The sequence below is a fragment of the Odocoileus virginianus genome, chromosome 10 (assembly GCF_023699985.2).
Source record: "Odocoileus virginianus isolate 20LAN1187 ecotype Illinois chromosome 10, Ovbor_1.2, whole genome shotgun sequence".
Lineage (NCBI taxonomy): Eukaryota > Metazoa > Chordata > Mammalia > Artiodactyla > Cervidae > Odocoileus > Odocoileus virginianus.
The window spans coordinates 25742161-25769125 of record NC_069683.1 but is presented as its reverse complement, the minus strand read 5'-3'; the positions used below and the strand labels follow the sequence as shown (position 1 = coordinate 25769125).

At 44.1% G+C, this 26965-nt stretch overlaps 1 protein-coding gene across 9 annotated transcripts in view; it reads right to left on the bottom strand.

Moving 5' to 3' along the window:
• Positions 1 to 1028: 1028 nt before the first annotated feature.
• WT1 (WT1 transcription factor) overlaps positions 1029 to 26965 on the bottom strand; it is a 47911-nt gene continuing 21974 nt past the window's right edge. For 3 of the 9 annotated variants that reach the window (XM_070473216.1, XM_020911284.2, XM_070473214.1), the window contains 5 exons: positions 11815 to 11911; positions 9646 to 9796; positions 5805 to 5894; positions 5126 to 5209; positions 1029 to 2421 (listed from right to left, as the gene is read on the bottom strand). In XM_070473216.1, the coding sequence (XP_070329317.1) occupies positions 2300 to 2421; positions 5126 to 5209; positions 5805 to 5894; positions 9646 to 9796; positions 11815 to 11911 (544 nt within the window). In that variant the 3' untranslated portion in view covers positions 1029 to 2299. Of the gene's footprint in view, positions 2422 to 5116; positions 5210 to 5804; positions 5895 to 9645; positions 9797 to 11814; positions 11912 to 26965 lie in introns of all 9 variants that reach the window. The other 6 variants (XM_070473219.1, XM_070473213.1, XM_020911285.2 and 3 more) reach the window with 3 other exon arrangements.

The following is a 26965-nucleotide window of genomic DNA, read 5'->3' as shown; positions in this document are numbered from 1 at the left end:
ACTCACGATCTGAACCCAGCTTGGTCTGCTTTCCAAAGCCCATGACCTTAACTGCAGGCTGACCTGCTGAGGTGGTGTGAGACTCTCTGGGCTTCCTAGAGCAGCTGAAACAATGCGGCCGCTTTTGTTGTGAAACCTGGCTCGCTCTGACTCGCTGACGTTTGCCATGCTTGTCCTGAGCTTCTCCAGAGAAATGCTGTCTTCTGGCAGGAAAAGATAAAAACTGCTGATACAAATGAGTCACCACATTCGCTATAATTAACAGTGATGCAAGAGCCAGATGCAAACCAAGTGGGGCCTCAGGACCTGACTTTCAGGCGGCCCCAAACTTTGAGCTGCACTTCAACACAGAAAAATCCCTGCGGTGAGCTGCTGTCTGTTCAAGATACATTTTAAATGAAGAAATGAAGCCTGGAATGCATGCAAGTTCCCAGATAATGGAGTGGAGAGAAGCGGCACCAAATTAATCTCCTTATTTACAACTGAAAAACTATCCACCAGAACCAGGAAGAGGGTTTATAGTTATAGATAATGTAGATCTTTGCTTTCACACTCAGCTGCCCTGGAAAGCCTGAGCTGTCTCCAACCTGCTGAGCTACTTCATAGCAACTACAACTGCAAATTCAGTTGTACTAGGTTTTCAGTTTATACCTTCCTGATTGCAGTGTGTACCTGTGAACTTTAAAAAAAAAAAAAACCAGTTATCATTTGCATCTCTCTAGGCTCTTTTGCTGATATGGAATAAGAAGTAATGCAATGATAGCCTGATGAAAATGACTCTGAAAACACAAGTCCTCCCGTCCAGCCAAAAGCCCATGTGATCACAATTACTTTATGATGAGAGGAGGCAATGCTCTCTGGCAGCTTCTAGGGTCAGTGATTGCCTCCTGAGTTTCAACAGAGAGAAACAAAGAATGGTCAGGACCTGGTTAGTCTTAAGTGGTCACTGATGTCAGTGTCAGCATCTTACCTGTAGAAAAGAGGTTCAACTCTCCCCAAGATGTGAACACAATACAGCTGATAGAATCTTACCATTTTCCTTTTGAATAGACTTTAATTGAGAGCAAAGTGAAAAATGCAGGTTACATTTTTAGTGTTATCATCAATATGTTGGAAGATCAACACCAAAACAGTGATGCATCTAACATTTATACATATCCTAACTTTAGTTGTCAAAGAGCAGATCATTATCAGATATATATATTTACACAATAATTTCAAGCAACAGTAAATAATAAACTCCCTCCCTTAAAAAATAAAAACAAAACACACACACATACACCCAACCACCTTTAAACAATGGATTTCCTCACACAATTAAGTCTCATTTTTTTTTTTCACATATATTTGGAGACCCAAAGTTACTTAAGTTACTTAAGAACAATCTTATCAGTGGAAATTCTGGACCAGCCCTTATGTTCTTTTAGAGTCATTTTAATTTTTACAACTTGAAGCCACATAACCAGCATGGTCTGTATACTCTAAGGACACCCCAAATGATAAAAATGAATTCCACTTCCTTTGTGTGAGGAGATATGTACACCTCTGAAGATGTATATGACTACAACTCAAAAGTCAAACAGAAACACAAAAACAAAATCTTCAATCCTCAAGCATGATTTCTTAAGAGCATTGTGCTAACGTTAACAATGAATTAACTGAATGCTAAGATTCTTTTAGATATCTCTGCAGAGGTACTGGTTAGTTCTGATTCTTTTTTTTTTTTATCAGCTGCTTGAAATGCTTGAGTTTTAAAAGTTGCCTGGTCCAGGTTAGCAGCCTGCCTAACCTCCGGAATGTCGGACAGGACTCACCCCCAGCGCCTTGCGCTCTGATTTATTTCTCGCTGTTGCTGTTAGTAAATGGAAACCATGACAAAGTTTACATTAGCAGACACATCCACATGCCCGGGCCCATAAATATTCTATGATGGAAAATGGTACAATGACTCCGCTCCTCGTGAAAATGAGCGTAAAGTGAGAAGGGGCCAACAGTGGCTCTGCTTACAGTGCAAAATCCAGACCAAATGGTGACGGGCTTTTAACTGACCGGACACTGAGAGCCACTTCTCCAGGGCCTTACGCGTCAACTCAAAGTTGGCTGAGCAGAGACCAACTCCTTTGGGCAAACCTGGTAGAATCCAGTAGTACAGGCATCTTGTCTCAGACGCTGGATGAAGAAAGATCAACCGCCGTCTCCTTCTCTGACAGGCGAGTGAGGAGGAATTTTAAAGTCAGCTTTGAAAGGAGTCCACACTCTGTGCTGCCTGGGACACGGAACGGTGGCCGGTGCGGACCCCTCAGAGCGCCAGCTGAAGCTTGCTCATGTTCCTCTGGTGCATGTTGTGATGGCGGACTAATTCGTCTGAACGGGCAAACTTTTTCTGACAACTGGGCCACCGACAGCTGAAGGGCTTCTCACCTGTTGACACAATGGCCAGTCAGAGACACTTGCCGTGGAGAAACGGAGCTGCAAGTTCAACTACCAAAGGCCTGAGTTAAGTCATCACAAGGCACCCACTCCAGATTCCCTCTGGCTCTTTCCCTAAGCTCACACATCTAGTTCATCTCACAAGGCGGCCTTGACATGGCAGCACCTCTGGGGCCGCGAGGATTAAAATGCTGTGACAATGACAAAATGTTACTGAGTCAGAAGACTTGGGAAGTGGGAGAGAAGGAGTGAGTCTAGTTAATGGAAATGTCTGGGCACTTCATACTTAATCAAGGGGGGAAAACACTTGGTAAAACAAAACCCCTGTCATTAGACGGTTTCGGGAATTGTGTAAATGCTTCCCGTTTGCTGTTTAAGGAGGGAACTGAGCTTAACTGGAAGGCAAGGCACTTAGGATCATCACGCAGGATACTGTTAATGGACAGCCATCCAGTAGCAAAGCTGTAACTACGGCTTTAATATCTCTGTCTGTATAGATATTCTGGATGGGCTGGGTGTTTTAAATAAATTACTGACATCAGTACATATGGTATTTGCTTCTTTTACCTTAAAGGGTTATTTAGAGAGCAATGCCCATTATATAGAAGATTTGAGGTGAGGCATGGTTTTGAGATTTTTAAAAAGCTTACCAAAATATCGAGCCTCCTTCTCTATCTAAGGAGGCCTCAGAAGTTTCTTCCAAGTCTCATTTTGGATGGGAAAGACAATTAGCATTTCTGAATGCCCATCTATGTACTAAGCTCTATGCTGGGTTATCATTTTTATATATATATACACACACACATATAAAATTATATATATTAATTATACATAATATATATAATTTCATGTACTCCTTCCAACAACCTGTAAGGTGAGCATTACTATCCCCATTCTACAGATGAGGCTGGAACCTCGGTGAGGGCAGACACAGGCAGGACTTCTTAAACATAGGTCTGTCTGATTCCAAATCCAGGTCTGTCTGTAGGACACACCTGGTTGCATCACACTTCCTGGGCCTTGGCATAACGGAAATACAGCTGTGGCTTTATCCTAAGTAAAAGCGTCACAGGAGCCAATTCCTTCACCACCTGGGCAGGTTCTCAGGATATAGCTAGTCCTTCTCTGAGAAATACTGGATGGGACAAACACTGAGAAATATCCCACGGGAGGCACTGTCCCTGGGTCGGAACTGGAGGCTAATCAACTATAGTTCCCAGTTAGATATTAAACAGTCTGCTGGTGACACGGGTCATTTTGTACATATACAGATATGCATGAGGTGGGGCTCAGGGTACCAGGGATGATAACTCTTTCCCACCAAATTATGAGCTCAGGACTAAGGCAAAGAAGTGACATTAAAGGTACTCGAGTCAGAAAATGAGTTGTCCATCCCACTGACTCTGGGGCACAGGTACTCTGATTGTCTGCAAGTACAGCCTGCTGGGGCTGAGAATCCAGGACTGCACGGAGGCTCACGGCTCACACTTCCTTCGCCTCCCACTCACTGTCCCTCTGCCCTTCCTGATCTGGCTTCTGTCCCCTGCTCCCACTGCCAACCATGCTGTCAAAGGTCACCTCCTAATGGACAAATCCTAACCTCTTCCCCTGTCAGTCATCATCCTCCTCAAACTCTCAAGGGAACTCAACTCTGCTGACTGGGGGTCTCCTCCTGATTCTCTCTCCTTCCTGGGCCACAAAGTGAACACAGACTCTTTCCCCAATAAAGAAGCAGTGGGTAGGTGGGCTGGGAGCAGACAGAACTGGCTACTTACTAGCTTTGGACTTTAAACAGTTATTTCATCATTATGTGCCTCAGTCTCCTCATCTGTAAAATGGGGATAAAATGTTATCTATCCTACTTTTCTTCCAAGGATGTTGTAAAGATAAAATGAGATAACCTAAGCATTGGTCCTCCCTCTAAAGCTAGAAAATAAACAAAGATGGTGCTATTTTCATTATGAATCACACCAGCCTTGTGGAGAAGCAAAAACTTTTAGCAGCTGTGAATAAATGTCCTTTCTCTCTATATTCCTTTTGTTTGTTTAATTTTTAATTTTTGGCCATGCAGCATGTGGGATCTTAGTTCCCTGACCAGGGATTGAACCTGTGCTCCCTGCATTGAAAATGCTGTGTCTTAACCACCGGGCCAGAGAGAACGAGGGAAGTCCCTCCCTCTATTCTACTATGAAGGAAATAATACCCACACACCAATATGAGTCTGGCAGAAACCATGACTGCTCCTGGGGCATTAACTTTTAGCAGAGCAAAGATTCATGTCTCTGAAAACAGTATTATAAAATGCAAACTTTCATGAGTACAAGTGGTTGGCTTGCTAGAATTTCTGCTGTTTTTCTCCAAGGTTGATTATCCTATCAAACTGAGTGATAAAGATGTGATGCAACAAACTGGGAACAGCAAGGACCTAACTTATCTCTTCATTTCATTCTGGACACTCCTGAAAACAGTTCTTTTCACATCTCTTCTCCATACCTCCCACTCCCATTCCTTCTTAAACAATATTATTATTTAAAGACAGCCATGCACTGTTCTTTCTCTTTCCTGAATCTAAAGCTGTTTAGAACGTTTACACCCATCTTTTCCAATCTCTCGCATCACAAGCAACTCCATTCAACAGTAGTTTAAAAAAATAAAGAAAAATAAATGTGAAGAAAAGTTTACGCACTTGTTTTACCTGTATGAGTCCTGGTGTGGGTCTTCAGGTGGTCGGAACGGGAGAACTTTCGCTGACAAGTTTTACACTGGAATGGTTTCACACCTAAACGGACAGAGAAGGTCTAGCCGCGGCCCTAACCACGTGGGGGCATAGCAAGACCCACAAGGCCTGCTTCCCGGCAGCCTGAGGAGTTGGGCATTTCCAGCCATACCTGCAGTCTGGCTCACCCTCAGATTTCCCCAACACCCCAGGCCCAGCAGGAGCCACCTAATGCAGCACAGTGATCCTTGAAGACCTGTTGTCTTGGAACAACTATTGCTTAACCACAAGTGTCCAGCTTCTCAGGGAGGTTTCAGCTGTGTCTGAGACTGAAAAAGTGAATCACACACTACAGATGGGACTTTGCTCTCCACCCACCCGTGTTCTTTACTGAGACTCAGTTGTATCATCAGCAAATTGCTAGTGGGAGTCTCATGACTCTGTGGTTTTCAGGAGAAAATGTGGGATGTTTCCTTTCCTTTTTTTTTTTTTTTTTTAAAGGGAAGGTAAATCCCCAGCAATTAGGAGGGAAAATTATTGGAGAAACTTAAAAAAACAGCTGACCCTCTTACACCCATACTGAACAATAAAGAGAATCACAAAATCAACCATGACCCAAGGGAACACACTGCCGGCAACGAGAAGGGAGCCTACAAACCTGTGTGTCTCCTTTGGTGTCTTTTGAGCTGGTCTGAACGAGAAAACCTTCGTTCACAGTCCTTGAAGTCACACTGGTATGGTTTCTCACCTTGGGGAAGACATATATTCCATTGGAAAATGATATTGGAAATAAAGATCTCATTAGAGGCAACTTCTCTTACTGGGACTGAAAGGATCCCGAAATGCTGAAAGGCACGTGGGCGGAAGGTTTCAGGGATATGCTGTCAACCTTAGGTGGCTTCCCAGGTTGCGCTAGCAGTAAAGAACTGGCCTGCCAATGCAGGAGATGGTAAGAGACGCAGGTTCAATCCCTGGGTCGGGAAGATGCTCTGGAGAAGGGCATGGCAATCCACTCCAGTATCTTGCCTGGAGAACCCCCAAGGAGAGAGGAGCCTGGCAGGCTATTGTCCATAGGGTCACAGAGTCAGACACGACTGAAGTGATTTAGCATGCATGCATGCCAACCACAGGGTTAGGAGGAAGTCCCACCTACATACATACATTCATGGGCAGGAGGCGCAGAATCAGGGGCTGGGTGAATAAGGCTGAGTTGGAAGCAAAGGGAACTCGGGTCATGGAGTTTGACACAGTGGGGAATATCCAAGCTCTTTCAATCTGCTGGATGAGGTGTCGTTTCCTCACTGTGAAATGGGGCCAATGACCTGACAGCTTCCAAGGACTTATAAACAAATTACAACAGACCATCCACAGAAAGGGCTTAGCTTAGAGCCTAGCACAGAGGCAGTGCTCAAAAAATACTGGCAGCTAATATTTAAACAAATAATAAACCAAAGCGGTCTTGAGTCCAAGACTTGAGTTTGTGGCAGAATTCTGGGATGGATGTCCCCTGGAGCTGGCCCCGTGGAGTAAGGACTTGATGTTTTATGGCCTAAGGTGCTGGTGTTCTCTGCTACTGACTTCCCATCCCCGAGTCAGGTATAAACAACTCCAGGGTTGTAAGAGGCTCAAATTAAACTAGGAGCCAGAGCCTTAGAGGTCTGAGGATCCCTTGACTCGAGAGAAGACAGGAATGGGATTACACAACCTCCTGCCTCACAATGGAGAAGCCCCGCCCCTGTCTTTGCAGGAAAAAGTTCAGCCAAATCCCAGGAACTGTGCTCCCTGAGTACACTGAGCAACCCTGAACTGTCCCACCTCCTTATGAGAATTCTGAGTCACCAGCATTCTGGGATGGAGAGCAAGCCATCCCAGGATCAGCCGGCTCTCTCTGTTGTCAGGCAGTCCCTGGTTATCTTTCTAGCCTCAGACCTCCTCAGCTTCCCCAATTCATCTATATTCCTGCTCTACAGAGCTCACCCTTCCTGAACCCTGCCTTGAACTTCGCTCACACTAAATACCCTTAGTCCCTATCTCCAGATTCCTAACCCACCATAAACTCTACGGCACGCCCCTCTCAAACGCTGTTTCCTCTGCGATGCCTTCTTGGAAGCTTCATGTTCACATAGAAAGCCTTTCCTTTCCTCATTACAGAATGGCTGACGTGGGGCCTTGTCAGATCCACCTTGTGCCACAGGCTGGAAAATCCTGAAAGCAGGAACCTTTCCTCAACTTTCTATTGATATCCAGCCTAGCACCTTAACTTCAGCTCTTCAAGCTGGAAAAAGCAATACTTCTATCCAGTCTCATGTCTTTTTTCTGCCTTTCTGCTTCTGCTCATCCTTTACTTTCTCTGCCCGACCCTGCCTACCCTTTAATGGTTAACCCAAGCCCTTCCTTCTCCAAGAAACAAATGATGCTCACTCGAAGCAATACCCTCTGAATGAATCTTCTCAGAGCCTCCAGATTCACTCTATCATCAGACATTCTCTCCTCCCTTTTCACTTTTGTATGTCTTGGCTCCAAAACAGACCATCAGCTCTTTGAGCAAGGGGCTTGTGACTTGGAGTTAAAAGGCATGAGTTTCAGTCTGGCTTCCCTATATCCTACCCATTGGATAATTGTTCTGTGTGAGAGAATAAAATGAAATAATGAATGTAGAGAATTTGGCCCATGGAAAGTATTTAATAAAAGGTTCTTAACATAATAGTCTGTACTATTATTAGGAATAGATACAAAAAGATGGCACTCTTTCAAGAAGGGAACTTCAGTGATGTTAAATACCCTTCCCTCCTCGTCTTCTGCAAGGATGAGTTTCTTAAAGGTTCCAGCAGGTCTGAGGGTCATGGCTATCTTTCTTACTGCCTTCCCTTCCCATAGACATCTAACCCTTACTGTTTTCTAAGTGCCTCTTTTCCATTATAATTTCTACAACCATATTGCCTTCAATGTTTTCTCTTGTATTTGTCTAGGCAGAATTTTACTTTATCATTTCTTTACTTTATCATACTTTATCATTTACTTTATCTTTACTTTTCAAATTATCTCATTTGGGGAAATACATAACAATATAACATGCAACTTCTCATATTCAGCATCAAAGCAGGTGGTCTACTGAGTGCAAGCTCAGGTCTATGCTGGAACTGTAGCCTTCAGACACAATGGCTTAGCAAAGACCAATAGTCTCAAGGGATCTGAAACCAGTTCATTTTCTTCTTCAGCTTCCCCAAAGAAAAGTCCGCAGTAACAATAAAACAATGGAAGTGAAAGTCGCTCAGTCATGTCCACAGAATTCTCCAGGCCAGAATACTGGAGTGGGTAGCCAGTATTCTTCTCCAGGAGATCTTCCCAAGCCAGGGATTGAACCCAGGTCTCCCACATTGCAGGCGGATTCTTTACCAGCTGAGTCACAAGGGAAGCCCAAGAATACTGGAGTGGGCCTACCCCTTCTCCAGAAGATCTTCCCAAGCCAGGAATCAAACCAGGGTCTCCTGCATTGCAAGCAATTCTTTACCAACTGAGCTATGAGGGAAGCAATAATAAACAATAATGGTACTTATAACAAAGAAGCTACCTTCAGTTGTGGAAAAAAATGGTACCAGCTCCCTAGTAGGAAAGCCTGCACTTTGCCCTGATTTCCTGTAGGAAAACTCAGTCACATTCCCATCCAGTGCCCACAAGGCCAACCAAGAACAGAGATTTGTGAAACCGATGTTCACATTCACTGTGGCCAACAACCAAACGTGGCCAGTTCTCTTCCAGAGGCAGACCCTGTGACCTGTGGGAAAATTCAGTATTCTTTAAAACATCATCAAAAATCATCATCTTTTTTTTTAGGTTCAAAACCAAAGTTAAACTTAGAAGCCATTTTCCCATTCCTACCTGGTTGGTTATTACCTACCCAAGCAGTTAAGTTCCTCTTCGGATCATCTCATCCTAAGTCTCCAGAATGACCTTGCACATCAAGTTCCTAGAATTATCCAACTACCAAGCTCCCAGGCTAGCTCCTCTCCCTTAAAAGATGCTAATACTATGATAAAACTAATAAGAGCATTTATTCAGACTTATTGACACAGCAAACTGTATGAGATGGTTCATATCTCTAATTCCTTTAATTCAATTTTATTTTAGAAGATAATCTAGTCTCAACAACTGTATAAGGGAGGCTATCATCTCCATTTTCCATGTAAGGCACATGAAGTTTGAAGAGTGGTTAGGTAACTTGCTGCAGGTCATACCACCTGGTGGTGAAACCAGACTTCAAGCATAGGTCTCTTTAATTCTGTGAAATTCTCTCTCTACCTACTGTGCTCTTCCCTTTTTTAATAAAGGATAGAACTTCAGGATACAAAATGGCCTGACAGCCTTTTTCCATCACCTCAAAGTAGTGCCTACTTTGCATTCTAGAAATCATCTGTGTGCTGGCAGTGACAGCCAGAAGCAGGGGCTCCTAAGCCTCCCCTGAGTCACCGGAACCGAGGCTGGACGCTAAATGCACTTACCAGTGTGCTTCCGGCTGTGCATCTGTAAGTGGGACAGCTTAAAATATCTCTTATTGCAGCCTGGGTAAGCACACATGAAGGGGCGTTTCTCACTGGTCTCAGAGGCCGACCGGACAAGAGTCGGGGCCACTCCAGGCACACGCCGCACATCCTGCAAACAGAGCAGAAGATAAACAGAGGTTTTGAGCCACACGTGAACACTCACACTGGTCCCAAGGAAAGTGAGCTTTGACGTATTCCCAAAGCAGGGACAGTGGATGCGATGCCTGAAACCACTCCCCCCAACACCTGAGGTGCCCAAAGGAGACATTGCTAGTGGATGACAGAGCAGAACATTCGACAGTGCAGTGCCCTGAGATCATCACTAATGATCAACCATAACCGGGACCCGAGATGAAGTCTGTCTTGGGGCTGCTGATCCAGAACATCTGGAAAAGAAATGCTGCACACTGGCAGAGCTCCCAATCTCAGCTTCTCATCTTGAGGCAAAGAGGTCTGGAAGTCAAAGCCCCAGGTTCTATTCTATGGCCTCCCACTTGGACACCAGGCCACATGACCTTGGGCCCCATCTGCAATGGGTTGGGAAGTCCTTTTTAGAGAAAAATGAGCCCCCAACTGAGCAACCTCCCACGTGTGAGTCAGTGACAAGGAAGAATAATACATCCGGGGAGGTGAGGGTTCTGTCTGTGAAGGGAGCTGAAACCACAGCAAGCCCACAGTGTTGCCAGTACGATCCTTTAATAGAGACACCAGGAAGCACTGTGTGTGTGCCCTCTGCCCACTTTATATGTGCATCACAGGGCATTCTGTGGATCACCTTTACCCTGTAGGAGTGTGTGTGCATGGTCGGTCCTCCATGAGAAGAAGCTAGAGGGAAACAGTGAGGCAAATGCTCCTTAGGCTCCGGGGACTGATGAGTCATAGACAAAAGCAATGCAAGTGGCTGAGGGACCATTGAACCCTTCTCGCCCTCACACAGACGTGTGAGTCACGACCCGAGAGCACATCCACAGTTTGTGTTAAGACCCGGGACCACTTCTAAGCTTACCCACTCCTGCCCTGTGAACTTCCCACACCATCCACAAGCACATGTCCAAGCTCCTATTTCACCTCTTGCTGTGCGACCTTTTTTAAAGTAAACATACAGTAGTGCTATACGGCTCTACTACTGATGACACAGTGTCTTAAGGCAAAAGGTGGAATAAGCTTAAATGAGGAGCCAGCTGTGTCAGATTGGTTCACTCTATATGAAAACGAACACAGGCCACAATAAGTTTGATAAACTGGGCTTGGTGAAAAGGAAGGGAAAAGGAGTTTCACAGAGTTCCTTTAATTCACCCCAGAGGCAGCACACACGGCAACAGGGAATAAAACGGAGTTGTCAGTGTCAGCCGGTCCTGGTGGAGAAGCCCGACAGTACTTGTCTGACTTCCATCAGATGTCCATACTTCCATCACCCTCACCTTTATTCTCACCATTAGAAGGCTTGGGATGAGGGAACACGCTATTCTATCCCCACGGTGCCTCTGGAAACATTCATCAGAACATCTCAGAGCACTTGCTCCACACATCACGTGGGAACTTGGCCCACACACAACTTATTTCTAACGTGCTGACTACTCTGGAGAAAGTATCTTAGCCGTTACTCATGTTGTTGCAACCACAGAATCACACGCCAAAGGCACAAACACAAATCCTTGGTAACTGTGCGTGGTTCTGAACGCCCAAAAGAGGCTCCGGGAGATGGTCTTCCGTCCAGTTTCCATTTTATTTTCCTTTCCTCACTCTCCCTTAGCAAAGACAGAGTCTACCTTTGGGCACTTGACCGTGCAGAACAAGTCTTAAAAGTCCAGAGTCCAGGTCATTAATTCAAGCTCATTTAGCCCCAACATAAGATGTGCATAGCCTACTCTAGAGATGGTGAATTAAACAGTGAAGGAGGAAAGAAGGGAATTCTGCAGAAAGCACCCTGGTCTGAGTGAGGTGGCTGCATCCACACTGGCCTCTGGAGAGGAGAAGGCCCCCCAGCCTGCACCAGTGGAAGAGGGGGGATCCCTGCTGACACAGGAGCCAATGGTTAGGGACAGACTTGCCAGGGCCAAACGGCCAGCAGTGAGGAATTAAGAGGCTGTTGGGAAGGAAAGAGGCAGCCGGGGCCGCGGTACTCACCTGAATGCCCCTGAAGACGCCGTGGGTGTGTATCCTGTACTGCGCGCCGCAGAGGATGGGCGTGGTGTGGTTGTCACTCTCGTAGCCCGCGCCGTGGCTGCAAACACAGAGAAGGGAGAACAGGACTCAGGCTGGTTCACAGGCACACTGCAGGGCCATGCGCCCCTGCAGGGAGAGGAATGTCCCTTCAGAGCTCCCGGGACAACTCGGCTGGCTTCTGCCTCCCTCCACTGGGGCTACCCTGGAAGCAGCGCTTTGTGAAAGGAGGGGCTGCTCAATCCTCGGGTGACCCCCACGCAGCCCCTTACCCTCACACTCTCCAGCGCACACCATCTGGGTCCACGCCTCTCTCAGACAAGCCAGGGAAAAGTCACAGTGGCAGGAGTTCATTCCCAGCAAGTTGTTTACCATCAAGACAGCAGGACTGACAGCTGTGAATATCTCAGGAATGAGCAGATGCCTCAAATTTCACGTTGAATGCAAGGGATTTTTTGTCGGCACCTCATGACTCAATTTTTACCAGATAGCACCAAGAAAGCGATGACGCTTACAAGAAGAGATGTCGCATCCTTAGAAGCGGGGATTACACATCTGGGGCTCTGCTCCACTTCAACCGCAGATCAGGTTTCCAGATCAACTTAACTCTTTGCAGCCAAGCCAGATCCTAGGTGGACACTTCCTCCAGCATTAGACTGACCAGTCCCTGAGCCAGAGCTCAGTTAGCCTTGGACTACCAGCGAGAGCTGAGGGATGGAGAAGGTTGGAAAGAAGACCTTGGAAGGGGTGGATGTTCTGCTCTACAAATATTCTCTCCTTTGGGTAAAAGCTGCTCTCTGTTCTTCAGTTGTTTTACTTCCAAATGAGGCCGAGTGGACCTTCCCAGGAGTCCAGTGCTTAAGACGTAGGAGGAGTGAGTTTGATCCCTGGTTGGGGATCTAAACTCCCGCATGCCACAGGGTGCGGTCAAAGATTACAAAAACTAAAACCACCACCGCCAAATGAGGCAAGGTGAGAACTGCAACCCACAGGGCAGCACATTATAATCGCAGCTAGACTCACCATGGGGAGCTTTTATGAAATGCCTCTGTAAAATGGCGAAGCTGCTTTGAACCATGTCTGGTAGTTCCTCAAAAGCTTAGATGTAAAGTTACCATGTGACCCAGAAATTCTACATCCAGGTCTATTCCCAGGAGAAATTAAAACATATTTCCCTACAAAGATTTGTACCCATTTGTACCATTTTGTACAATTTGTACCATTACTCATAATAGCCAAAAATGAGAATCAGCCCAAACGTCTGTCATCTGATGGTGGATAAACAAAATATGGTATATTCCTAAAATGGAATCTTATTTGAGGATAAAAGGAATGAAGTACACGATAATGAAGTGCATGGCAAACCTTGAAAACATTATGCTAAGAGAAAGAAGTCAGTCACAAAGGACCACCTGCTGTATGATTCTCTTTACAAGAAACGTCCAGAAGAGGCAAGTTTATAGAGATAGAAAGCAGACAGGTGGTCGATTGCCGAGGACTGAGGATTTTTAGGGGAAATGGAGAGTGACTGGTAAAGTGAAACTGAAAGTCACTCGGTTGTGTCCGACTCTTACAGTTTACGGAATTCTCCAGGCCACAACACTGGAGTGGGTAGCCTTTCCCTTCTCCAGGGGATCTTCCCAACCCAGGGATTGAACCCAGGTCTCCCGTGTTGCAGGCAGATTCTTTACCGACTGAGCCACAAGGGAAGCCCAAGAACACTGGAGTGGGTAGCCTATCCCTTTCTCCAGTGGATGTCTCCAACCCAGGAATCGAACTGGGGTCTCCTGCATTGCAGGCAGATTCTTTACCAACTAAGCTATCAGGGAAGCCCGTGATTGTTAAAAATGTCCTCCAACTGTGGTACTGGTCACAGAAGTCTGTGAATATACTAAAACCCCTGAATTGTACACAGCAAATGAGTGAACGGTACACTATGGAAATTTATAAAGCTCTTAAAAAATTAAGGTGGGGAAAAGGATAAACTGGGAGATGGATTGACATACACACATTACCAAATATAAAATAGATAATAAGACCTACTGGGAACTCTATTTCTCTAATGGCCTAATGGGAAAAGAATCTAAAAAAGAGTAGATTACCTGTGTATGTATAACTGATACACTATGCTATACAGCAGAAAGTAACATAACATTGTAAATCAACCATACGCTTAATAAAAATTAAAGTGACTGTGCCAAAAAAATAAAATAAAATTGCAAGTATTCATTTAAAAAAAATTACCTCTGGGGACTGGGGTCCATGCATTTTTTAAGCCTCTGGGTGAAGGTTAACTGTCAGGACTGGGAACTCCCACCCTCTGCCTCTTGTTACTCTAGAGATTCCCAGGGGCCCGATATAGGAGGCGGTAGCCCAGTCCATCCAAGGCTGGCTCAGCTCTCACTCACCCAAGGGGAGAGAATTCCTGGAAGGGAAGAGTGTCTGTCGGGACGATGCACACGTCCACAGACCCTGCGACCACAGCAGCTGTGGCATTTCACCACTGGTTCTGGCTTCGGGCTTTCTAGAAAGAACTGCCTGTCTCCTTCCTACGAAGTGATGAGAGCAGTTGGGGGAGGTGGGTGGCAGTTCTGCTCTCTCTAACCTCCTACACCTCATCTTCACATCCTTCAGATGATTTTTGACATATCTGGGGGGAAAATGTCCCAAAGAGCCGACCCAGGGTCAGACACACAAAACTGGGAGGAAATGCCAAACTCAGGTAGTGTCTGCCTTTTGGAACTTTAGAACGCGTCTGCCAAAAGAAAGAGGTCCCGTCTGGCCTCCTTACAATTGCATTCTATAGACAGTGGGGAAGGGAGCGCTGATGAGAATGGTGATACAGCAGCAGAAAGAGGACAGACAGAACAAGAATGGTGCCATCAGAACATTTTGCCGCCCAGGCTGCCTTTGCTTGGTTCAGCCTTCTGCACGGAGCCAAAATATGACATACAATTCAGGGACCCAACAACAGAAGTCTGAATTATTTTCAAGTTCCAGTATCCAAGGGGAAGGTCTTCTCTGGCGGCTCAGTGGTGAAGAATGCACCTGCCAACGCAGGAGACCTGGGTTCGATCCCTGGGTTGGGAAAATCCCCCGGGAGGAGGAAACAGCAGCCCACTCCAGTGTTCTTGCCTGGGGAATCTCATGGACAGAGGAGCCTGGCGGGCTGCAGTCCGAGGGGTCGCAAAAGAGTCGGACACGACTAAGCGACTAAACAACAATAACTAATCAAACGGGAAGAACTCGGAATCTCCTGTCTCAGCAGCTAATCTCTGGATGTTACCTGGATTCCTCGAGGTGGGAAACATGGGAAACCGACTTTTCTCAGCCTCCTTGTCCCAGGAAATGAAATGCTGCCCCACTCAAATGGGATGCCATGATCTTCACCACCAGATGCAACCAACAAACAAAAGCAGCAACAAGACTGTACCCGCCAAATATGCCACTAGATTCTTCTAGCAGGTCCATGAACAAGAAAAACAGCCGGGTCCATTCTCATTGGCTCTTGGGTCTCCATAAAACAAACACACCAATGCAGTTCCACCTGGTGGAAACCACGCCACCTCACACTCTTTCTAGCATGGAACCCAGAACACTGAGTTCAACCCGTGGGCATTCAGGTTGACAATGCCTCTCCCCGGGTAAGAAAAGCAAAGCCAGTTGAGGGGCCTGAACCATAGATTAAGGGCAGAAAAGTCATCCATTCCGACTTCCTCCGGCTCATCTTTATCAGCGGGACTATATGACCGGTAACTAGTGTTCAAGGCAGCCCACTCCACTAGTGTTCTTCCCGACCCAGAAACCGAACTTGGGTATCATACATTGCAGGCCGATTCATTACTGTCTGAGCCAAGAGAAATCTAACTGTTGGGAAAGGCCTTTCTAAACTGAGCAGAAATCCACCTCCTCACTTATGTCTCCTGGAGAACCATAGTACTCTTTTACAGCCATCTGTGTGTGTCTCCTCCACCGCACAGTAAACACAGCCTGGAAAACAGAGACCAAGCTGCTCCTTTCTGCACCTCTCAACTTTGACTCAAGTAAGGCAGACAGTCTAAAAGAGTTCCCTAAGATGGACTGAATCTAACTCCTCTTCCACAAGACAACCCTTCAGGTATCTGAAGACAACTCTCCAGATTATAGACCTGTGGCTCTCTCAACTACAACAACGTGAACTGGCATCTCATTTCTGTGCCATCCAGAACATCCTCTTCTTCATCCCCTTCATTTTGTTAAGTCCCTCTCAAAGAGTAGGCTTAGGGTGGACCCTAGTCCCGGAGAACTGTATTTATATAAGGGACTGGGAAGGAAGGATCACAGGAGTCTTTAGAATCAGAGAAGTAACAAATACCTAACACTGGAGAGCAATGCCTCACCCAGAGAAATTTCATTCCAAAAATTTTTAAGTCAATATGCTAGTCAATATGATGCATTATGCCCACCAGCTGCTGGGACTCAATCCCTGGGTAGAGGGTCTGGGGCTTCCCTTCTCAACCTGGACAAAGCATTGCTGCTAACACATGTAAGAGCACATCCTCTCTTAGCACTCAGGTCATGGTGATCTTCCTCAGGTCAAATGAATCTCTAACTCCCACCCTAGCATGTACCACAATTAAGTCAGGTATTCCAACCTTGAACATGAAGGCATGATTTTTGTTTTTTATTGCAATTCAGGACCACACATTTATCTTTCAAATTCCATTCTATTTCCTTTAGAGAGTCATCCTCAACTGTTTGACTTCCAAATCATTTGCTTTCCATCCCATTTCATGTTATCTCAACATTTGAAAAGTACCTTTTCAATGTTTTCATAAGAAAAAAGGCTCTTCCTTGTTGCTGCATATATTTACAGTATGCAAAATTGATCTCTGACATTCAGGCAGTGAAAAGATTCTAAAAGGCGTCTCCATGAGACACCCTGAGGTAAGCTACAATAAAGAATCTAGTCACTTAGATGGGGTTAAGTCCAAGAGAGCAAAAGTCATCAGCAGATATCAATCTGAGAAAGGGCTCAGGAAGATGGCAGCTGCCATTACATCAATAGCCACTGTTAAGAACCAGCTGCTAATTTAGATGGTCAAGTGAAACCAAGCTTTATTCCCAGAGATCAGCCAGTACATGTTGCAGTAAGTATGTTGTAGATGAACCAAATAGGAGTGAGAGTAGGAATCCTAGAGGTCTGAAACCATTAAGCCTTTCAAGAAGGGCAAGGAGTTATCAGCCTAGAGAAGAAATTTCTGGGGCCAAAGATGCTCCTTTCAAGAAAGGAATCACAGAGCTCCAGAGGTGCGGTAAAAACTTGTCATGACCCAGAGACAAGGGTGTTATTATTCATGGAGCCAATCGGTATCAGAAGGCAAGTTCTAGAGACAGCATAAAGCCCACCAGTCCCACATCTCCCTCGGGGTTGAAATGCACACACAGTGACTTCCTTCTAAACCAAATAATGAGAGGAAGGCAAAGGAGCCCTAGCACTATGTACGGCACGGCCTGTGACCCAAGCCTGAGAGAGGCTGGGCTTTCTTAGGAAAAAAAAAATGGTGCTTTATAAAATGTTTTCATGCTTTGTTGCCTCGCGAAATACTCTGATAGATAAAATATTGGACTCGGCTGAATGGCAGAGAAAAAGGATTTGATGACTCTTTGGCCAAGATGATCACAGAAAGCACAGGGATGGACGGTGAGGTGTAATGAGGGCAGCCCTGGGCCAGCAGGTGAGCAGAGTCGGTGCGCCTGGCGCAGGCGGGGAACCATATGGGAGAGGAAGCTGAGGGTAACGCAACTGCTGCTTTCTTCCCACCCTGGAGCACTACACCAGACACCACTCACCAGGCTGATAAAGATACTGCACACAGCTCCTTAGGTTTTGTTGTTCAACTAGGCACAAATCACTCATTTAAGTACTCAGCCAATAACTATCCACAAAGACATCAAAAAATAACTATCATGTGTCTTTTTGCAATAAAGATCAACTACATTAGTGACCTTCCATGGAGACTAGTAATTCTAGAAACAGACTTGAGTATTGCCTTGTGCATGATTAACACATCTTTGTTCCTAAACTCTTGCTTTTTTCCCTATGTGCTTTCCAAAATCCAGCTTAATAGCTTTACCAACAATCATGCTAATCTCACTGCTCTATGGTTTCCAGAATCTACTGGGTTTTTTTTTTTTCTTTCCTATTTAAAATCTAAGATATTTGCCTCACTTAAGCAAAAACTAAGGCAAAGTCTCAACTCTTCTGTCACCTCGCTCCATGAATTTCCATGATTATCAGCCAAGGGTCAATGATTTTGCTAAACTGTTCAGAATATGGATTTGGTTTTTTTCCCTTAAAGCAAAGCCACAAACTCAGGTACCTACCTACAGGGGCCAAGCAAGTGAGAAAAATAAATGACGAAGGTCCTGGAAAGAAAGATGGCAACAAACTGACAGGGAGAGCCAGCCCAGCCACCCAACTCCTGCCCAAAGGAGGCAGCGAGGACCCCCATCTACCAGGCAAATACTATCGATCACATAACCCCAATGTTGCCAGATCTTTCCATTCTCCAGGAAAGTCAGAAATCACAACTTTTATGTGAGATCACCTGAGTTTTAATTCTGGGAAATAACTGAAATTGTAAGGAATCCCTGCCAGGTCAAAAAAAATCCATCTCTGGCCCAAGGGCAATCAATTTGCAACCTCTGCTTTAAAGGTTGAGCGGTGAAGTTTAAACTGCAAGCTAGAAAATTCCATCTGGATTCTGTTGCCTCCTCCTACCTGGCAACAGAGTGGAGGTGGGGATGTGTCTCATTCTTTAAGTACTAAGTGAGTAGAATCTTCCAAACCCTTGAGAGTTTGAAAGGATGCATACTTGAACAGCAGGAATGGTCAGTGCTGCTAGACCAAAATCCAGAAGTTATCATCTATAGGGGTTAGCGGTTTACATCTAAACATGACTGGCCCATTTGAAAGTAGGCTTTAGCACTGACTTACAGATAGAAAACAGCGGTTGCTGTGCAGTAAGTTGAAGTATGGGGCTTCCCAGGTAGCTCAGACAATAAAGAATCTGCCTGCAACGCAGAAGACCCAGGTTTGATCCCTGAGTTGGGAAGATTCCCTAGAGAAAGGAACGGCAACCCACTCCAGTATTCTTGCCTGGAGAATTCCATGGACAGGGAAGCCTGGTGGGCTACAGTCCTTAGGGTCGCAAAGAGTTGGAACAACAGAGTTGACTAACACACATACACACAAGCTGAAGTGTATCTACAGATGCTGTAACAAATTATCACACATTTGATGGCTTGAAAGGACACAAACTGATGCTCTTACAATTCTGGAGAGCAGATGTCTAAAATAAGCTTCACTGCACTCAAGTTTATGTGTTAGCAGGGTTATTTTCTTCTAGAGGCTTAAGGGAGAATCTCTTTCCATGTCTTTTTCAGTTTCCAGAACTCATCCGCATGCCTTGGCCCCTCCTTCACTTCACTACATCACTCTGACCTCCTGCCGCCTTCATCACACCCCCAATCACACTTCTGTAGTCCAATCTCCCTCTGCCTCCCTTTTATGAGGACACTCATTAGAGTGAGGGCCCACTCAGGTATTCAGGACAGTCTTCCCATCTCAAGATCCCTAACTTAGTCACATCGGCAAAGTCCTTTGTTGCCACAGAAAGCAACATTCATAGCCTCCAAGAATGAGGACTTGGATATTTTGGGGGTCATTATTCAGCCTACCATACCAAAGGAACTGGATTTGTTTGGTTTCTTTCAGATATATTTGACAGAGCTAAATTAACCTAGAGTCTTTATCTCTAGATTAACCCAAAAGATTAGTCTGAAAGAACATGGGTTTTGCCTCTGAATGCCTGTGTTTCAGGCCCACGTCTATCATTTATTTACTCTGTGGTCATGGGTGAATCATCTAAACTCTGACTCAGATTCCTTCTCTGTAAAATGAAGCAATAACCCATTTTATACATTTGCTTGAAAACCAAAGAACTAAGCTATATGAGGAGCAAAAGCAAAAAAAAAATCACTCAGTAATCTTATCCTAAGAAAATGTTCAGGTCTACAGTTATATGCACGAGGTGACTAACCACAGGAGTTATTTCTCATATTCTTCTAAGCCTGGTGATTGAGATGTGTGTGTGTGCTTAGTCGCTCAGTCACGTCCGACTCTTTGCGACCCCATGGACTGTAGCCCACCAGGCTCCTCTGTCCATGGAATTCTCCAGGCAAGAATACTAGAGTAGGTTGCCATGCCCTCCTCCAGGGGATCTTTCCAATTTGGGGATTGAACCCAGGTCTTCCACATTGTATACAGATTCTTTACCACTGAGCCACCAGGGAAGCCTGATTGAGATCTATAAAACATAGTTTTTATCCGTAGCACAATGCTAGGAGTCACTGAGGGCATCACTTGAGGCAAATGACTTAGCCTTCCTGGCCTCAGCTTCATGCACAATGAGAAAAACAGTACTCCCCATCAGACTGTTACAAATGAGATTAGGTAAGTAAAGCGCTGCTTGGTGCATGGTATGCCCTCAACAAATGGCACTAAACAGTGCTATCCCTATTTTAAAGCAAAGAATACTGAGGTTTAAGGAAAGATCGAATTATGTGCCTAAAGTCAGATAGGTGGCAAGCAGCGGACAGGGTGTTTGCGTCCAGGTCCGTGTAGCTCGTCTTCCTTCAAAGCCAGCTAGACAATTCTGGTGGTGCAAGCCCAGCCTGGGTTCACTTCTATCATCATGACACCTGAATAATCCCTAGCTCTTTTCTCCTGGAGTATGAATGAAATTATTCATGTTTGAAGGTTTGAAAAACACAGTGGGAGTGGGATAGGAGAATGGGGGCTGTGAGGGGCAAGTTCAAATATGTACTCTTAGCACACCTGAGCTTCTGCTTGGAGGCACAATATTTATTTGGTATAAGAAAGGGCAAGGTACACTGAAGGAAATGGTCTGCTTGTGTGCAATAGAGCAGTTGACGGTGAACAAAATTTTTACAAGAAAATTTCTTTCTACCTAACTGGGAAAATAAACTAAGCGTAAGAAATTATCAGCAAAGCATACATCTCATGACTCCACTTTTGGCTGTGACACAGACTGTACATTTTCCTAAACAGCTTTAAAATGCATTAAAATGTATCCTGAGAAAGTTTGTTTTGCCTAGACAGCTTTAAAATACATAATCACGTGCCCTAAGAAAGTTTGTAAAAACAGAAAAATGTCCCTCATATAACACAAGTTATGAGCCCTCTTCCTGCAAAAAACTTGTACATTGAGGTTCAACCCAGAAAAAAACTTAATGTTTAAAGAGTAGCTTCTTTAGAAATGATTAATTTTGATATTTCACAGGCACAAGAAGATTAATAAAAAGGAATTGAGGTTTTACAGATGAGGAAAACCAGAGCTGCCCTGAAATCCCTTATCAACAGAAGAGGTTTAAAAAAAAAGAGAGAGCCTTTTGAGGGCAACTAGCATTTGATATGAATATTCAAAAAGGGGAAACCTCCACCTGTGATTTCTCTCTCCCACCTCTAATCTTTGGCCAGGTGAGTAACCCCCCATCTTCACCTCTTTCCTCTTGTCTCTGCAGAATTAATCAGATTTAAATGGAAACACATGGGGAAACCTCATACTCTGGTGTATCTAGAAAATGAAATTTACTCATCAACCCTTCTTCTCACTCCATTTTGCTACTTAAGCTTATATATGAGATGCTGAGATGCCGGATTTCTTTTTGGTGTTGAAAATACACAGTGCAAAAAGAAAATACTCTTTGTTGCAAGCCTTCAGAACCATCACCCCTGTCTAGTGTGCCAGTTTGGAGGGAAAAGAGCAACGGAATCACATTTTAAAAGTTCACTTCCTGAAAGTTTAAACACAAGAGATGAGACTGAACATACCACCATTCCTCAATTATTCTTGCCAAAAAAAAGAGGAACCCAAATCTAATCAAGCCTCCAGATCTAACTACTTATTTATAGGAAAAACAGGGCACGGACATCCCAAGTTAAAAGACTTTAAGAGGAAGCAATCTGCCAAACCTGATTGTGAAATATTCTACTGACCAATTGACCTGCTATCTTCAACAAATCAGAGTGTGAGAAAAAGAGAGGAGGTGGGGGTGGGGAGGGCAGTTACAGCGTAAAAGAGATGAGAGAGAACAATTATTAACAAAAAAATTCAACAAAACAATAACCATATGCACAAATGCTCACCATACACACAGACCAGCCAGAGACAGACAGACTTGAACTGATCAGTCCTAGAGGCTCAGGGTCAAAAGTCCCCCGGGAAGCCTCCATGGTCACACCAGAATGCCTGGGTTTAAAGCTTTACTGAATGAAAATGTAATTTCCCTATAGCTAGAACAAGCATACTGAAAACAAAGACTGAAAGATGCAGTTTCTTTTACGAATCCAGCATAGAAAGCAGGATATAAAAATGAAACAACCAAGTTAAACTTGACTGAGTTTAAAAAAAACTTAGTATCTGTAAACTGATAATTTATGAGTATAAAATTTCCTCAGTAGTCTGCAGGAAACAATCAGCCACATTTTTACTTCAACAATTTATTTTCTTCCTGCCTTTAGGTGTTTCGTTTCAGTTCAGACCTCAAGAAAAAGATGTATTATTTTTATGTGTAATTAAAATATCTGTATATCATTTTTCATCAAAAATTATATTATACTAATAATTCTTACTATTATGCTTTTTAATGAACACTTTTTTCCATGAGCGTTAAAAAGAAGGCTCCCCATCCCGACTCCATCCTCATTTTCTATCCTGGTCTTGTACATCCCTGCAGCATCCAGCTCCACATCATATCTGGAGGGGAAGAGGACCGACTCCACTTTCACTAACTCTGACTTTTCAAATCCCTCGCAAGTCCTTTTATCTTTTTGCCCACCTTCCTCTGGTAACATAGACCTCTTCTCCATTCAGGGAGCGACCCCTCTCGAATCCACCCTCAGGCTCCAGGAGTGAGTACATGCCTAGGGCTTGGCCAATCAGATCACTGCATTCTCTAGCCACATGACCCAATCCTGGCCAATCAGAGCCTTCCCTGAGTCCTCTGGTGGAGAAGAACCAAAAGGGAGGCAGTCTTATGAAACTGTAGGTGCCAAAAACAGCTATTTATGTCACAACGAAGAGAGCCTGAGAAGACAGCCAACACAAAAGAGCAGAGGCAAGGGACAATTAAACAGTGTTCTAAAGACACTGTCTCAGCTCCTGAATCCATACGGGAGGATTTAAAATACAGTACGCCACTAAATTTAAATTCCCTCTTTGACCTAGGCCAAGTTACAACTGGGGTTCTGCCACTTGCTATAGAAAAATTCCTGCTGATACGTAATATAACAGTTATCTAAAAGTAATCGTATTTATTTTTCAACAAACATACCAAAACACGATACCTATACGTGGGCAGTGAGAAAGGTCCTTCAAAGCATTACCTTGTGGAGAATGACCACTTGTTCCAACCATGTTAGCTATTACTACTGAAACTTGTTTGGATTTCTGTTTCAAGAGCTTCTTTACAGTCACAGTTCATGTTTTCACTTCGATGCAGTCTAGTCGTTGGCCACTATTTAATAGGGAATATAGGCTGAGTGGTTAATAGCCTGATAACAACGTTTATATAAATCAGCCATTATGAACCATCAAGCTTTCCTCACCATTTGACATGGTATACAAACCTCCTCCAACTGTCTTTTTTTCTCTTATTTTACACTCAGAGCACAGCTAAAAGCAATTTAAAATCTAGTCTCCCACAACAGTTTGGGGAGAATACAGCTCCCCTTCAAAAGAAATCCCACTCTACTGACTGCTACTGCTGGGAAGAATATTTTCAGGCATGCTTCCTACTTCAACACATACAAACACAGGAACTCATGTTCTCACAGACGACCTCACCAGACCATACAACAAAGAGCTGGATCTCCTCTTACATGTGTCTGGTACTAAAGTGCTAGTTCATCAGAATCCAAATTTCATCTAACTCACTGGGTTCTATATTCTCAATGCTTTGGCTCTATGGCCAGAGATTGCCACTAGTTTCACCCTAAGAACAGGTGTCCCAAATTCACATGATAGACAAATTCTATGTCTATAGAAAATTAGCAGGGTCTTTTTCAGCCTGAGTTCTCAAAGCTCCCACCCAGCTTGCTCATACACTCTTAAATCTGAACATTTTTACTCAAGTATTCTCAACTATCTAAAAAAAAAAAAAAAATCCTCCCTAAAACCCCAGAATCAAGCTCAGGGGTCTTAAGACTAAGCCCTTTCCTGCCTCTCCAGTTGAAATGGAGATTGGTACATGTGAGGGCCAGTGGACAGAATTATTTTTCAAAGGCACCACCTTACTGCTGACATTAGGGCTTCCCTGGTAGCTCAGATGGTAAAGAACCTGCCTGCAATGCAGGAGACCCTGGTCTGATTTCTAGGTCGGTAAGATTCCCTGCAGAAGGGATAGGCTACCCACTCCAGTATTCTTGAGCTCACCTGGTGGCTCGGCTGGTAAAGAATCCACCTGCAATGTGGGAGACCTGGGTTCAATCCCTGGGTTGGGAAGATCCCCTGGAGAAGGGAAAGGCTACCCACTCCAGTATTCTGGCCTGGAGAATTCCATGGACTGTATAGTCCATGGGATCGCAAAGAGTTGGACATGACTGAGCGACTTTCACTTTTTCAGCTGACATTAGTAACATAAAGTATTTCAAGGTGAAGAAACAGAAGAAAAACCTTGTAATACGTTAAAAGGAATCACACTCATTCTCAAACAGATGTTTGAAGCCAGAGGCATTAAGATCATGAATCTTTTTAAGATTAATCTTGAAAAGGAGGAAATTCAAAATAGGGACATCTGACATACATAGAATGAGACAAAAATTGATAAAGGTAATAAGGATGGATTATTCAAAGCAGTTTGGGGATAGAATTAGTTAGAAATAAATTTAGAAATAAATTAAGATGGAATCCAATTGTCAAGTAAGTTAAGAATAAATTAAATGTTTAAATATTAAGAAGTCAATCAAAAGAATATACCAAAAGATAGAAAGTAAATTAAAAAAAACAAACAAACTTGGAATTGGAAAAATCTTTCTAGGCATAATACAAAAGCCAAAAGTTGAAACTATGAAACATAAGCTGATCATTTTTACTATGACAATAAAAATTTCTAACAGAAAAACATTAATAATGTTGAAATGTAATACAAAACAGAGGAAACATTTGCAGTATATACGACAAGCAAAGGGTTAATATCCTTAGGAACAAACAGCTTTTGAAAACCAATATTATCACTAGATAAACTATCTCAGCTCCTAGGTGCCCATGCAGTCTCTTCTCTTTCAAGGACCCTGTTCTAGCAATTCTATCCCTTCTCATCATTAATTTCACTCTTCTTGATCATGTCTCAGTAGCAAACAGGCAAGCGCTTCCATCTAAATATAAATAAAACAACTTTTAAAAATCCAACTTTTCCTGACCCTCTCTCCCCACTGAGCTAGAACCCCACTTCTTTGCTTCCTTTTGCTGCAAAACTCCATGAAGTGTGTTGTTTTAATACAATGTCTCCAGCATATCTCCTCCTAGTGCTTAGTCCATGCATGCTCAGTCTTGTTCACCTCTTTGCGACCCCATGGACAGTAGTCCACCAGGCTCCTTTGTCCATGGAATTTCCCAGGCAAGACTACTGGAGAACATTGCCCTTTCCTTCTTCAGGGGATCTTCTCGACCCAGGGATCAAACTCACATCTCCAGCATTGCAGGGGATTCTTCACCTGCTGAACCACCAGGGATTCTTAAACTCATCTCTATCAGGCTTCTGCCCTTTCCCTCTAATCTTCTCAGAGGCAATGACAGTTAGTAGTTCAGTAAATGTTTCCAGAATTTTTTCTCTGCAGATACAAATATACCCCCAATATGTTTAAAAACTAGTTATCTCTGTGTGGTGAGACAACATGTGACTTTTCTTTTTTCCTTTGTAATGTTTTGGTGCTATCTGAATTTTTTCATTATATAATAAGCCTGTGTTACTTTTATAATCAAAGGGGAAAAAGCTGTTTTCATTTTGATAAAGTTACTATCTTAGCCTTAAGAACACTACATCTGTGGCTTTGCTTTTAAAGTGAAGAGTTAGAAATGTAACTAGAATAAATGAAGGTGCTCACTTTCAACAGGAAAAAAAAAACCCTACTAAAATAGGCAGCAGCCCCTCATCCTAGAGGTGCATTTATTTGGATGACGTTTTATGAGTGCAGCTTCTATATTGATGTTTTTCTAGCTAGAGATTATGATAGGGGCGGGTAGATGATAGGGAGAAGAATAAATGGTAAAGCTGCCGCTGCTGCTGCTAAGTCGCTTCAGTCGTGTCCGACTCTGAGCGACCCCATAGACGGCAGCCCACCAGGCTCCTCCGTCCCTGGGATTCTCCAGGCAAGAACACTGGAGTGGGTTGCCATTTCCTTCTCCAATGCATGAAAGTGAAAAGTGAAAGTGAAGTTGCTCAGCCATGGCCAACTCTTAGCGACCCCATGGACTGCAGCCTACCAGGCTCCTCCGTCCATGGGATTTTCCAGGCAAGAGTACTGGAGTGGGGTGCAACTGCCTTCTCCGAAATGGTAGAGCAGAGGGTCTCAAATGATGGAACCATAGACATGAGAGGTCCAAAAGACTCCTTGAGGTCATGAAAGAGATCCTCCATTCACCTGATATACCTTCTCAAACTCCAACACACACCTTTATCAACAGACTGGGACCCTCATTAACCCCTTCCTGCACTGAGTCCTCCATGCTCCTCATTCCCAGCTGGGCCCCCTTCACCACCACCTTCCTTTTGTATGATTAGCGCTCTGTCTCTTTCTTCTCCTGACCTGAACAGATCTGTCATTTACCCTTCTGTTTACGAGATAAAACTCACTCCCTGCTTTAAACAGAATAGTTAGAAACACAGTATGGAGGCGATAAGTCTACGAAGCCCAAAATACTTTTTAAAGCGAAGTATTTTTAAGAGGTTGAGAATATTTTCAAAAGCACTCTCATGAAGCTGAAAACACAGACCTCTGCAACGGCCTACAGAACTACCTTTGCTGAATCAGATCTAAGTCGAAGCCGAT